Source organism: Giraffa tippelskirchi, chromosome X (genome assembly GCF_054371585.1).
Source record: "Giraffa tippelskirchi isolate mGirTip1 chromosome X, T2T-mGirTip1v1.2.pri, whole genome shotgun sequence".
In the NCBI taxonomy this organism is placed as follows: Eukaryota; Metazoa; Chordata; class Mammalia; order Artiodactyla; family Giraffidae; genus Giraffa; species Giraffa tippelskirchi.
Window position 1 is genome coordinate 137765941 of NC_137289.1, and position 14885 is coordinate 137780825.

General features: G+C 46.7%; 1 protein-coding gene across 9 annotated transcripts in view; it reads left to right on the plus strand.

Annotated features, from left to right (window-relative positions):
• MAP3K15 (mitogen-activated protein kinase kinase kinase 15) overlaps positions 1 to 14885 on the plus strand; it is a 150495-nt gene that overhangs the window by 131084 nt on the left and 4526 nt on the right. For 5 of the 9 annotated variants that reach the window (XM_081566047.1, XM_081566046.1, XM_081566048.1 and 2 more), the window contains 6 exons: positions 10590 to 10747; positions 11646 to 11829; positions 12475 to 12547; positions 12970 to 13144; positions 13812 to 13997; positions 14616 to 14721. In XM_081566047.1, the coding sequence (XP_081422173.1) occupies positions 10590 to 10747; positions 11646 to 11829; positions 12475 to 12547; positions 12970 to 13144; positions 13812 to 13997; positions 14616 to 14721 (882 nt within the window). Of the gene's footprint in view, positions 1 to 10589; positions 10748 to 11645; positions 11830 to 12387; positions 12548 to 12969; positions 13145 to 13811; positions 13998 to 14615; positions 14722 to 14885 lie in introns of all 9 variants that reach the window. The other 4 variants (XM_081566045.1, XM_081566044.1, XM_081566039.1 and 1 more) reach the window with 1 other exon arrangement.

The following is a 14885-nucleotide window of genomic DNA, read 5'->3' on the forward strand; positions in this document are numbered from 1 at the left end:
ATTCCCACTTAAAAGCAAAACAGAAACTTTGATCCTTGGGAAAAAAGTACTGATTTTGAATAAGTAAAGGTTTATGGTCCCCAAAGGTGTAATGAAAGGATCACAAAGCTCTTGTTTGATGGAATTATGAAAGAGCAGTTACAACATTATCAGTTCAGTTCAGTCACTCAGTCATGTCCGACTCTTTGTTACCCCATGGACTGCAGCATGCCAGGCTTCCCTGTTCATCACCAACTCCCAGAGCTTGCTCAAACTCATGTCCATCGAGTCAGTGATGCCATCCAACCATCTCATCCTCTGTCAATACTGTACAATATTAAAGCTCCAGTATAAACTATGAAAGGCAGATAACTGTGTTCTATCCCTATAAGACCAAACTATAGAGCAGACAGACTATGCCTTAGTTTTGGTGAATAATGTCTCAGCTTCGACAGACTTTTCTTTAACAAGAGAGTTGTTGTGTGTCAGCCACTGGACGCCCACAGTGGAGACGCATTCTCTATCTGAAGAGAACTCTTATGCATCAGATGTGACTTCTCAATTGTAACACCAAGGGAGGTACATGCACCTCAAAATGGGGAACTTTTGAAGACCCCCACCAGAATTTCCCAAGAAGTGTATTGAATTTTCATTCATTTTTTCTGATAATTATACTTACATATGTATGTATATGTATGTATATATATATATATGTATATTGACATGTATATATCAGTGAGTATGTATGTATGCATGTATGACTGGCATATTTTTTTTACTAGTCTAATTGAAAATGACTTTTTTTTCCCTTTTCTTTGGAAGCCACCAGTTAGCTTGGTAATATATAGCAAGAGGGGCTCTGATAGGGCAAGAAGTTATTTAAAGACTTGAAACCTCCAACAATTTATCTCATAATTACCATCCCCAAGGAGGAAAAAAAATCATAAAGAAAACACATGTATAATTCATTATAGCATATCACATTTTCCCAAGTAATTGGCTTGAGGCAGGAATTTTGCATTGCAAAATAATGCAGAGGTGTTTGGGGGATAATAAAGAAGGGGTCTCATTTGGGGTAGGAAATTCCCCTGCATATAATTACTCTTTGCAAAACAGAGCGGTTCTGTAAAGGAATCTCGACGGCCTGGTGCCGCAGTCCGATTGGGTGCAGGGGGACGTGGTGAGGCGTTTCCACGCAAATGCCCAGAGGTTTTCGGGGCCTGGAAGGAGAGACAGAGATTTCACACGACCTTATGGCCTGAAGTTCTCCCCTCTGGTGTTCTCTGAAGGCTTTTTGCCATAGCTATAAACCAGCTATAACAGGAGGAAGGGCCATTATGATCAGGGTCAGCCCCCTTCACTTTCGGTTTTGCAACAGTTTTATTGAGGTTTAACTCACATATCATAAATGTACCCATTAAAAGTGCACATTTCAGTGGTTTCTGGTAAATTTTCCAGGTTGTGCGGCCATTGCTGCAAAGCAATTTTTGAGCATTGCCATCATCCCCAAAAAGGTGCCACCTTACAGTCAACTCCAGCCCACCACCAACCTGTCTTTGTTTATGTAGATTTTCCCGCTCTGAAGATTTCTTATAAACAGAAAGATACAATATGTGGTCCCTTGTACCCAGCTTCTTATGCTTCACAGAATCTTTCTGATGTTCACCCGTGCTATAGCATGTATTGGTACTTCATTCCTTTTCTGGCTGAATAGTATTCCATCGTATGGATAGACCACATTTTGGTTTGGTGTGTTTTGATTTGTGGCTGCATTGGATCTTCCTTGCAGCGGGCTTTCTTTAGTTTTGGCATGCAGCCTTCTCTTGCTGCAGCACTCAGGCTACAGTGTGTGGGCTCAGTAGTTGCAGCATGTGGGATCTTAGTTCCCTGACCAGGGATCGAACCTACATTCCCTGCATTGGAAGGTGGATTCTCAACCACTGGGACCACCAAGGAAGTCCCTAGACCACCTTTTGTTTATCCATCTACCAGTTAACGGTCATTGGATTATTTCCCCCTTTTGGCTGTTGTGAACAATACTGCTGTGAACATTCAGATACAAACCTCTGTGTGGAGATGCATTTTCATTCCTCTCTGCTGGATACCCAGGAGTGGAACTTAGGAAGTCTCTCCTGATCTCTGGCTGTGAACAGCCTTGGTTCAAAGTCTGGCTCAACCACTTGCTAGCTCTGTGACCTTAGACATGTTACGTAACCTCTCTGTGTCTCAGGTTTCTTCATAAGTAAAACAGAGATGCTCATAATACTTACCTCAGAGGGTTTTTATGTGGATTAAATTTATTGATATTGGAATGAAGCACTTTTAACTACTACCTGGCTCATAGCAAGTGAGGCTGAAGTCTGCATTAATGAAATAAATGCTCATTTACACTTAGAGCTGGCAGCAGCCTTTGAGAGAATCAGGTTTATGTGCATAACTAACGTGTTGAATCTGTTGGACTCAAAAGAGGTAATTTTAATTTTTGTCTCCCATGGTCCCTTATATCCCAGTCCTTCCCTGTGACTTTTCCAGCCACCCTTAGCTAACAGAAAGAAAGGCCTAATGACACTTGGAGAAGCAAACGCAGTCTGAATCCATTCACTGGAAGGGTTCTGGCTGATACCCAGGCATGTCTTGTTTAATTGTGCTTTGCTTGGCTGCACTTCACAGATACTGCATTTGTTTGTTTGTTTGTTTGTTATAAATTGAAGGTTTTTGGCAACCTTGCATCGTTAGATGATTTTTTAGTGATAGAAGATTATTTAATTAAGGTCTGTACATTGTTTTGTTAGATACAATGCTTTGTTGTTGCTGTTTAGTCGCTCAGTCACGTCTGACTCTTTGAGACCTCATGGATCATAGCCCACTAGGCTTCTCTGTACATGGAATTCTCCAGGCAAGAATACTGCAGTGGGTTGTCATTTCCTTCTCCAGGGGATCTTCCCGACCCAGGGATCAAGCCTGCATCTCCTGCATTGGCAGGCAGGTTTATCTATCGCTGAGCCATCAGGGAAGCCCCTGATATAATGCAACGGCACATTTAATCGACTATAGTATAGTTTGAACATAGCTTTTCCATGTGCTCAGAAGGCAAAAGGCTCCTGTGACTCACTGTATTGAGATACTCACTTGATTGTGGTACTCTGGAATCGAACCTGCAGGATCTCAGGGTCTGCCTGTGCTCATCTGCACGCTGGTCCCCATGCGAAGGGAGGATTCCTTGCCCCTGTCCCTGCTGGTCTGTGGCAGGGGCACAGGGGTCGGGGTGTCGGCCTTGACTCCCTCCCTCACCTCCTTCCCTTCTCAGCGGCTGTGGGCAGGAGAAAGGGACAGAGAACGTTTTCACTTGATGGACACTGTTCTAAGTGGCTGCCTGTGCTCTGGGCCTGGCTGATGGTTGCTGCTAACTCTTTGCTGCCAGGTCCCTCTAAATAGAACTCCAGAGTCCTCAGCAGGGGCCTGTCCTTCAGCTGACTGTCCCCTGTCCCCTCACCCTGATCTGTTACCCTGCACCATATAACTACCTCTCTGTCTTTTTCTACTGAGGGAAGCAGGCCCTGGAAGGCTGTCTTTGAGCAGGATTCCCTTTAAAAAGACCCTCAAGCAATATGTCTACAACGAGTTCTACATCTGGTGTCCAGGATTTATGTGCCTTTTACCTGCTGTTAAGAGGGTGTGGTGATCTCCCCCAACCATATGGTCCCCGCTTTGCTGCTGTCAGCTGCTTTTGCTCCCATGGGAACCAGTCCTCTGTGCAGTGTCTTTGGAGGAGACATGTACGTATGGGGCTCTTGAGTGGGCCCCATGAGGTGCCCTCACAGGATCTGGGTGTGGAGAACGTGGCGGCCCCTCCCTCCAGGCCCATCCCTTGGGCAGGACAACTGGGTAACCCTGGAAAGGGTTGTACTGGAAACTGGAAAGCTGTACCTTACTTCTCTTTTCGCTACTTCATTAATATTAAGTTTTGAAACTTTGGGCTCTAACACTGTCCAGGGGCCTCTAGAAGATGCTGACATGTGTGGCCTCCTTTCAGGTGCACTTGTCTTGAGTGGATGTTGAGTTGCTTGAGTCGTCATGGCCCCACACCCTTCTGGGGACAGCTCTTCCCCACTCATGTAATGGGACAACATAGACCTCCCAGCACCACTCTCTCCAAAGAAGTCACTTTCACCCCCCCATCCCCACCCCTAGAAGAAGGTTTCTGTGGGTCCCCTGGTCAGCTTCTTTTGCACCCGTGTAGGTACCTGAGGGATCATAGGAAACCCCCTAAGAAAGCCAGATTTAAGGTGAGCAAAATTTCCAGGATTGCTCTATTCATTTGCTCCACCATGGCATCTTCACTTGGTTTTCTCCACAAAAGCCAGCCTGTGGTACAGCTCATGTACACCCACAACATGCATGCTGTCCGAAGATGCTCCCTTGACTCTTAGAAACAGTCATGTGAATCCATCTCTGTGTCACTGCTGGCTGTGACTGGGTGGTTCCCTATGAACACAGTAATAAGTAAAACAGAGCACCCAGTTTTCTATTACTGCCCTAGGCCTTCCAGTTATATGAGAAGAAGTCACATTATGGCTTTGAAAATTCTTGCATCAGCTGCTCTTAATCAGGCAGCTTTCTCTTTAGTTGTGCTTCTCCTGGATCCATTACTTTGATCAGCAGTGGCATGGTATATAGCTCTAAATTTGAAGACCAAAGACCTGGGCTCTAGCTTGAACAATTTCCCTAGCTTCTCTGACCCTCAGTTTCCTCATATATAAAATGGGAATAACAGTACATCACACCTCTTCTGAGCATCCTTAATGGAGTTGTGAGAGTCAGATGGCCAATGCTACACGGAGATGCTTTGTAGCATGCTTTTGTAGCATGCCATTGAGTGCTAACTGGAAGTCAGATGTTGTGGCCAGAGCCTCCAAGATGGCCTCCAGTCATCTTTACCTCCTGGTATTCACGGCCTATTATTCCCCTCCCCTTGATCGCTGCCTGGACTTAGTGACTTGCTTCTAATGAATAGATTAGAATAGAGTGGTGGTGTGTGACCTGGAGGCTAGGTCAGAAAAGGCAGTGTGGCATTTATCTTGCTTTCTCTTGGATTATACACTCTGAGGGAAGCCATATTTTAAGCCACCCTATGGAGGATCCCAGGTGGTGAGAAACCAAAGCCTCTTCCCAACCCCCACTTGAGCTTGGAAGTAGATCCTTGATCTCTAGTCTAGCCTTCGGATGACTGCAGCTCCAGCCAAAACTTTGGCTGCAGCCTAGTGAAGGACCCTGGGCCAGATCTACCCAGCCCAGTTGTTCATAGATTCAAATCCTTAGAAACTGTGTGAGATCATAGCTGTTTGTTTTAAACTGCTAACTTTGGGGGTAATTTATTATTATTTTCCTAGCATGCGATTTTTTTTGGGGGGGGGAGTATAATTGATTTACAATATTGTGTTAGCTTCAAGTATATAGCAAAGTGAATCAGTTTCACATATACATATATCCACTCTTTTCTTTAGATTCTTTTCCCGTATAGACTATTAAAGAGTAATAAGTAGAGTTCTCTGTGCTGTACAGAAGGTCCTTATTAGTTATTTATTTTGTATATAGTAATGTATATATATCAATCCCAATCTCCAAATTTATCCCTCCCCCCCTTCCCCCTGGTAATCATAAGTTTGTTTTCTACTTCTGTTTTGTAAATAAGAAGTTCATTTGTACCTCTTTTTTTAATTCCACATGTAAGTGATATCATATGATACTTGTCTTTCTCTGACTTACTTCACTCAGTATGACAATCTCTGGGTCCATCCATGTTGCTACAAATGGCATTATTTCATTCTTTCTATGGCTGAGTAATATTCCACTGTGTGTATATAACACATCTGCTTCATCCATTCCTCTGTTGATGGACATTTAGGTTGCTTCCATGTCCTGGCTATTGTAAATAGCTCTGCAGTGAACATCAGGGTGCATATATCTTTTTGAATTATGGTTGTCTTTGGGTATATGCCCTGGAATGGGATTGCTGGATCATATGGTAGCTCTATGTTTAGTTTTTAAGGAACCTCCATACTGTTCTCCATAGTGACTGCACCAATTTACATTCCCCAAAACAGTGTAGGAGGGTTCCCTTTTCTCTACATCCTCTCTAGCATTTATTGTTTGTAGATTTTTTGATTATGGTCGTTCTACCTGGTGTAATGTGATACCTTGTTGTAGTTTTGATTTGCGTTTCTGTAATAGTTAGTGAAGTTGAGCATCTTTTCATGTGCCTTTTGACCATCCCCATGACTTCTTTGGTGAAATGTCTGAATCTTCTGTCCATTTTTTATAGGATTTTTTAAAATATTGAGCTGTATGAGCTGTTTGCATATTTTGGAGATTAATCCTTTGCCAGGTGCTTTGTTTGCAAATATTTTCTCCCATTCTGAGGGTTGTCTTTTTGTTGATGGTTTTCTTTGCTGTGCAAAAGTTTTTGAGCGCAATTTGTTTGTTGTTATTTTCAGTACTCTAGGAGGTGAATCAAGAACGATTTTGCTACAATTTATGTTAAAGAGTCTTCTGCCTGTTTTCCTCCAAGAGTTTTATAGTGTCCAGCCTTACATTTATGTCTGTAATCCATTTTGAGTTTTTTTGTGTGTATATGGTGTTAGGGAGTATTCTAATTTCATTCTTTTACATGTAGCTGTCCGGTTTTCCCAGCACCACTTACTGAAGAGGCTGTCTTTTCTCCATTGTATATTCTTGCCTCCTTTGTCAAAGATAAGGTGACCATAGGTGCATGGGTTTATCTCTGGACTTTCTATCTTGTTCCATTGGTCTATATTTCTGTTTTTGTGCCAATACCATACTGGTTCTATTACTGTAGCTTTGTACTATACTTTGAAGGCAGGGAGTCTGATTTCTCCAGCTCTGTTTTTCTTTGGGATAGTTTAGTATATAGCAATAAATAACTGATATGATGTCATTGTGAAGTCCCTGCCTTTAGAAACAGTGATGTTCACTATGGTTCCATATAATGAAAATCCCTAAATTTAGCATGAAGCAGACTAATCCTCCAATTGTGAAACCATTATACTAAGGACAGTTGTTTAGTTGAGATCAATAAGCCATTGCAGTTTGGTTTAGTACTATTTTCTACTGCTTCATAAGTTTCTAAGTTTATTCTCTTGCTCTTTTAAGAATTAACTTTTAGCGATTGTGTTAGTCAGGACCCAGGCAGGAAAACTGAAATCAACACAGTTATTTTTGGGCTTCCCAAGTGGCACTGGTGGTAAAGAATGTGCCTGCCCATACAAGAGATGCAAGTTCAATCCCTGTGTTGGGAAGATCCCCTGGAGTAGGAAATGGCAACCCACTCCAGTATTCTTGCCTAGAGAAGACCATGGACAGAGGAGCCTGGCAGGCTAAAGTCCATGAGGTCACAAAGAGTCGGACACGACAGCACAGATGTGCACATGAAGTTATTTTTACAGAGAAAATTTAGTTGAAAGAACTGTTTACTGATAACTCAATCAGAAAGCAGCCTCCATCCCTAGGGCTTGAGGGAACAGAGAGGAGAGTAGAATTCAAAGCTTTCTATCGGGGGTGCTAACTGGGCTGTAGCACGTAACTCTGAAGGGATGAGATGATGCTGGTTCTGAAGGTATGGAGGGACCAAAAAAAGCTGGTAATGAGCCAACCACTGCTACTGCAACCAACTGAGGGTCCAGAGTGAAACTTGCTAACCTCTCCTTCCTGTCACTTGCGCGCAGGCGCACTGTCTCCTCCACACCCTCCCAGGCTGCCGGGGAGCAGCAGGCAGAGCATCTTGCCCAACCCTGCTACCAACTGAACACTTCCCCACGAGGCTTTCAGCTCAGGAGACCAAAGCCATTGTTTTTGCCCTGCTAATATCTTGCACTCACTGATACAGCCCAATTTATATTTAACTTTAAATTAGGAAGAATCAAATAAAATCTAAAAAAATTCTTTTAATTTACATTTATTTCTTCAGTCTCAGCAGCCACATTTCAAGAGCTCAACAGTCATATATGGCTAGTGGTGACCATCTTGAACTGCACAGAATAGACCATTTCCATTATTGCAGAACATCCTATTGTCAGAGCTGTCCTAGAGCCTTTAAAATGCTCACAGGAAAGAAAAATGCTGATAAGACATTGGATGTTCAAGAGGAAGATGTAGTAGGTGGCATCTCCAAACTTACTTTAACCAATGAGCCCTTTGTTTTCATTGATCAAGACTCAAGAAACCTATTTTGGTTGACTTTTTTTTTAATTGGAGGATAATTGTTTTACAATGTTGTCTTAGTTTCTGCTGTACAACGTGAATCAGCTATGTGTATACATATATCCCCTCCCTCTTGGACCTCCCTCCCACCTCCATCCCACCCCTCTAGGTCATCACAGAGCACCAGGCTGAACTCCCTGTATACCAGCTTCCCACTAGCTGTTTTACACATCATAGTTTATATATGTCAATTCTAATCTCACAACTCATCCCACCCTCCCTTTCCACTCTGTGTCCATATGTGCTTTCTCTACATCTGCATCTCTATTCCTGCCCTGCAAATAGGTTCATCTGTACCATTTTTTCTAGATTCCACCATAGTTAGTGTTAATCACTTAATCGTGTTCGACTCTTTGTGACCCCATGGATTGTAGCCCACCAGGCTCCTCTCTCCAAGGAATTCTCCACACAAGCATACTGGAGTGGCCTTCCATTCCTTTCTCCAGGGGATCTTCCCAATCCAGGAATTGAACCCAGGTCTCCTTCGTTGCAGGCAGATTCTTTACCATCTGAGCCACTAGGGAAGCCACATACATGTGTTAATATATGATATTTGTTGTTCTCTGTCTGGCTTACTCTACTTGGTATGATCATCTGTAGGTGCATCCATGTTGCCACAAATGATATTATTTCATTCTTTTTAATGGCTGAGTAATATTCCATTGTATAGATGTACCACATCTTCTTATCCATTCCTCTGTTGATGGACATCTGGGTTGCTTCCATGTCCTGGCTGTTGTAAATAGTGCTGCAGTGAACATTGGGGTGTACATGTATCATTTTGCATTATGGTTTTCTCAGGGTATATGCCAGGAGTGGGATTGCTGGGTCATATGGTTGTGATCCTGAGGCAGGCACTGGAATTTCTTGGTGCGTTAATGTTCTCTATTCACCCTTTGGCCAATATCACCTACAAGTTGGCTGTTTATTATAAATGTCTTTGCCAGCACACAGCATCTGCTGCTGCTTCCACATTCCCCTCTCCTCTCCTCAGGATTAGTTTCAAGGAAAAGCAAAGATTTTACTCTTAGAGCCCTTGATTGAACTCGCTGCCCCATCTCTCTGACAAGCCCTCCTCCTCCCTGATCACTGCTTTCCCTGTGGCAGCCTCTGGTGGCTCGTGATCCACGGGAGAAAGTCCAAAGCCGGCGGTTTCAGAACACATGCAGCACACCATGTGGGCTGCACCCAGGCGGCTGCCTCCTTCATTCTTCCTACCCCCTCCCCTTGGCCTGTGTCAGACCGAGCCCCTGGGTTCACTGTGTGCTTCCCACCCATGCATGGGCTTTGGCTTGAGCCTTTCCCCATGCCTGAAAGTCCTCCTGCTTTGGCCACCTGGCCAAGCCTCATGGCAGGAATCGACTTCACTGGCAGCCGCAGCCAGCACTTGTTTGGATAGGCCACTGTGTTCCTGGCCAGGTCGTACTTTCCACACCTACTGCCAACCAGTGACCAAGCACGGTGGAGGTACTAGAACCGATGTGGCGCTCCTCCAGTGGGCACCTTTGGGTCAGGGCCTCCTGGGCTGGCCTGGCTAAGCTGTCTCAGAGCTCTTCTGCCATCAGAGACTGCCCCCTCCCCTTTATCCTTCACTCACCTTCTCCCAGGAAGTCTCTTGTATGTCTAATTCTGACTTGGTATTTATTCTCAGACACCCAAATTGACGGCTCGAGCTTCCCCTGACTCGAACCAGGCAGAAACAGGCACTTCTCCCTCTGTGTTCTCAGCGCCTTCTGTGTACACCTGTTAATCTCTGTGTGTGCTCAGTCCTGTCCGACTCTTTGCAACCCCATGGACTGTAGCCCACCAGGCTCCTCTGTGCATGAAATTTTCCAGGCAAGAATACTGGAGTGGGGTGCCATTTCCTCCTGCAGGGGATTTTCCTGACCCAGAGGTCGAACTTGTGTCTCCTGCATTGCAGGCAGATTCTTTACCACTGCACCACCTGGGAAATGCTGACTATATCCTCCGTCACACTGCTGCCTTGCTCAGCACACTATCATCATGCCTGTCTCCTCCTCTGGACAGGTCAGGCCCTGTGGGTCTCACATGCCAATCCCTCTGTCTGTGCAGCGCTCTCAGATGTGTTGACGGAATTGGATCAGGCCTGTTTATCCTTCAAAGGGCTTGAGCGATCCTCTCTCAGTGTGACTAGTGTTAAAGGAACTCTGCATGTCTCTAGTCCCAGAAAAGATGCAACAACATTTATGCGTGAGATCAGACCCCATCTGTCATTAACAGGAGAGTGAAGCTCACACACTTGTTTGCTAGTGGTGCACTTTGTTTTTGAACAACACGGTGCCCACCATCTTTGTTGTGTGTTTTCCCAATAGGCACGCTGCAGTACATGGCACCTGAGATTATCGATCAAGGCCCTCGTGGGTATGGCGCCCCGGCTGATATCTGGTCCCTGGGCTGCACCATCATTGAGATGGCCACCAGCAAGCCTCCGTTCCATGAGCTCGGTGAACCACAGGCAGTGATGTTCAAGGTAAGACATATTGGGTGATTTAGGTTGCTGGTATTGGAGAGAGAGAATTCAAATCAAAAACCTCCTCCCAATGCAGAAACCTCTCCACAAACGTGGACAAGAAAGAAAATAGGTTTTTTACTTTTCTCTCTCCTTTCTCTCTCTGCCTTCTGCCAGTATCTTACTATCCTGACCAGGAATCAAACCCGTGACCCCTGCATTGGGAACCAAAGTCCAAACCACTACAACCACCTAGCAACTCCCAAACCCTTAGCTTTCTCTTCCTTCCTTACTGCGAGAAATTACTCTCAGTTTACAGAGGTTATAATATATTTCCTCCCAGCGAACGTTGGTAATTTGATCTCTGGTTCCTCTGCCTTTTCTTAGCCCAGCTTGGACATCTGGAAGTTCTTGGTTCGCATAATGCTGAAGCCTAGCATGCAAGATTTTAAGCATGACCTTACTGGCATGAGAGATGAGTACAATTGTCCAATGCTTAGAACATTCTTTGGTACTACCTTTCTTGGGATGAGGATTGACCTTTATATATGCTCTTACTTAGGGTTTTCTTAGGGTTTAATTCATCAGAAATTAAATTCTTAAATGTCTGTGAAAGGTGTGAGGTACTCATCTAAATGTATCTGTTTCCATATGGAGAGCACATTTATTGAAAAGTTCATCATTTCGCCTGCTGAACTACTGTTCTCTATGTATCATATAAGATAATTACATTTATACCTCAGCATATTAATAAGGGTCATATACGACAGACCTACAGCGAACATCATACTCAGTGGTATTCCAGAGGCCGGTCATCACAGCCGTTGGAATCCGGCGTCAGCCCTCCGGGGATGGCAGATGCTGGGGTTGTGTGGCTCTTGGGTGCACCTGGGTGTGCCTCACCATCCCTTCAATGCAGGTGGGGATGTTCAAGATCCACCCAGAGATTCCAGAAACCCTCTCAGCTGAAGCCAGAGCCTTCCTTTTATCCTGTTTTGAGCCTGACCCCCACAAACGTGTCACCGCCGCGGGCCTGCTCCAGGAAGGCTTCTTCAGGCAGGTGAACAAGGGCAAGAAGAACCGGATTGCTTTCAAGGCAGCAGGTGAGGTCTCCCTGGACAGAGTAGTGGGGGCGCAGTAGGGGTGGGGTTGTCCAAACCCAGGGAATGACTGTCCCTCGGTGTCCTGGGAGAGACACAGGGAGCCCTGTAGGTGACAGTGAGGTACTGTCTCCTCCGTTCAGCCTCGCTTTCAGGGTTGTGCCTGGGAGGGAGGAGAGAGCCGCCCTGGCTGAGGTTCTGTCTTCCCCAAGTGCAAGGCCCGGGGCTTCATGTTTGGAGCCTGGCCTCTCACCCTGTGCTGCTCCTGACCTTGATTAAAGGGTGTCTGTTGTTCTGGGGCAGTACGTCCTGCTGGGCACTGACAGAAGAGCGGCCTCGCTGTGGATGGGATCGGAGGCCGGCTCAGCCTCTTGCACCTGGAGAGCCACTGGCTGTTAGAAATGCAGAGTCTTGGGCCCATCCCGGATCTGTGGAAGCAGAGCCTCCGTCTACCCAGGACCCCTGGGTGATCACTGGTGCCCCCAGTTAGAGCAGCGCAGGCTTAGGCCTGGCCCGAGGAGCTGCCCGCGCTCACCCTGCCCTCCCGGCTGCCCCCGACAGAGGGTCCCCAGGGCGCCGTGCTGACCCTGCCCCCGTCCGGGGAGCTGCCGGGCAGCAGCAGCAGCGAGCATGGCTCCGTCTCCCCAGACTCCGACGCCCAGCCCTACGCGTTCTTGGAGAAGTCCCGGCTGCCGGTGCAGCGGCTCAGCCACCGGATCAGGTACGGCCGCCCCGCAGCCCTTGGGCACAAAGAGTGCGTCCAGTGTAAACCAGATGCTTCCTGTCTGCATGATCAGTAGGGTGGCGGGGCGGCCACTGACACTGCGAGCGAGGCGGGCGATGTGGTCGCTCACTGTCCCTTCCCCTCTTCCTCCCTTCCCCCCATTTCCTCCTCCTCCCCATCCCCCCTTATTCTCACCCTGTTACCTCTCCTTCCCCCTTCCTTCTTCCCCATCTTTCCCCCTCTCCCCGAAAACCCTGGTGGTCTGGGGATTAGAAAAAACGCTAGTCTCGCCTCCGGCAGTTTCATCTTCCTGAGGGTGGGGACATGGAGGATCGGCTCTCAGCCCCTCCCCCACGGTGTCCCCGCACAGAGACCCCGCCCCTGGAAAGCGGGGGACTGTCACGTGCCTTTGTCCGCAGTGTTCCCGTTGAGAGTCCGGCCTTGGAGGACCGGAGCGCAGTCTCGTCCCCAGAAGACAGGGACCCTGGCCTTTTCCTGCTGAGAAAGGACAGTGAGCGCCGTGCCATCCTCTACAAAATCCTCTGGGAGGAGCAGAATCAGGTGGCTTCCAACCTGCAGGAGTGCGTGGCCCAGGTACAGGCCGGGCGTGGGGACTGCAATCCCACCCCCTCCGCCCAAGGCAGGGTCCCTGGAGAGGTCCAAATGGGCCTGCCACCCCAGAACATTTGCAGTTACAATAATCACCATAAGTATTTCCCAACATCCTCTTTTCCAACAAAAGAGAATACAAAAAAGACTCCACTGAAACCTGAATTTGCCAAATACTGGGGTGAAACCAGGCCCTGATGGGGCCATGCTGCCCCCTGGTGGAAAACAGGCCACATGGCAGCATAAAGCCCAGTTAACCCCCAGGTGGAGTTAGCCTCTGAGGAAGAAAGGCTGTGGATGGAAATGTGACTTTTAACTCATTTTGGATTGGATGAGGTCCTTTTAATAAGAGGCCACTGCCCTCTGTGAACTGTGCCTTCTGACAAGGCCCATTGGTGGGGGATGGTTGACAAGGGGTCAAACAGGATGGCAGCCCATTCCTCCAGGGAGGGGAGGGGGCCTGGTAAGCCTCTAACAGGAAGGATATGGAGGAAGTTCCAGGACCAGAGATGGTATCTCAGCTGGGGGTTCCCCACTTCCATAAGCTAATGGACAGTGTGGTTCATCTAGGTGCCCACAGTACTTCTTGGATGCCCTCTGCCCCCGATTTACTCAATGACTTGATTTTTTTGGTTGGGGGCTTGGTGATCAGAGTTCAGAAGAGTTGCATCTCTCAGTCGGCCACATCAAGCAAATAATTGCGATCCTGAGAGACTTCATCCGCTGCCCGGAGCACAGGGTGATGGCATCCACAATATCAAAGCTCAAGGTGGACCTGGACTTTGACAGCTCATCCATCAATCAGATTCACCTGGTACTGTTTGGATTTCAGGATGCTGTAAGTGCTCCCTTTGGCCCTAAAGAACATGACAGAAGGTAGGATGCCCACCAAAGTGGCTCATAGCTGACACCATGGAGTTTGATTACCATCTTCTCCCATAGTATCCATCTCTACTCACCTGAATCCTGAGTGCCAGCAGTTCTCTAAACACTGAATGTGTGTGTACATGAGACTGAGACGATTGCATTTATTTCGCCACAAAGAGCAGAGTGTAGGATTTGGGGATGAGCAGCACCTGCCAGCTGAGTAGGTGTGTGGTTTAAGCTTATGTGTCTGCACAAACAGGTGTGAGTTGGTCCAGGCCCAAAACCATGTCTGGCTTAGCTTTGTGTCTCAAGACCCCGCCACAGTGCCTGAGGTTTCATGGGTGCTCCACAAATCTTTGTTGAATAAACAACAAAGAGGCCTGTGCAGTAGCTCCAATCGCTGTACCTGTCCCCTTGACCCCAGTGTGACCTGGGGTCAGCTTAGAGGAAGACTCAATTCAGAAGAAATGTAAATCCAGGGCAGCATGGTTAACACTTTTATCTCAGAGTAGAAGCAAATTTGAATTGGTAAGAACTCCTATTTCTTAAAAATACAGTGGACCAGAAATCTGGATTTTTGTGATTATAGGTAAATAAAATTTTGAGGAACCACTTAATTAGGCCCCACTGGATGTTTGCAATGGACAACATCATCCGACGAGCAGTGCAGACTGCAGTCACCATCCTCATCCCAGGTAAGGGCCAAGGTAAATTAGGCTATGGTGGGTATGGAAAAAGTCAGACAGGTCCTCTGTACTCACCAGTTGTTCCTCTCCCTTTCCCATCTGGGCTATATACGTCCTAGCAATTAAGGAAATGATGTCAGAGACCCCTTTGGGGCCAGTGTTTTGTGATTCTA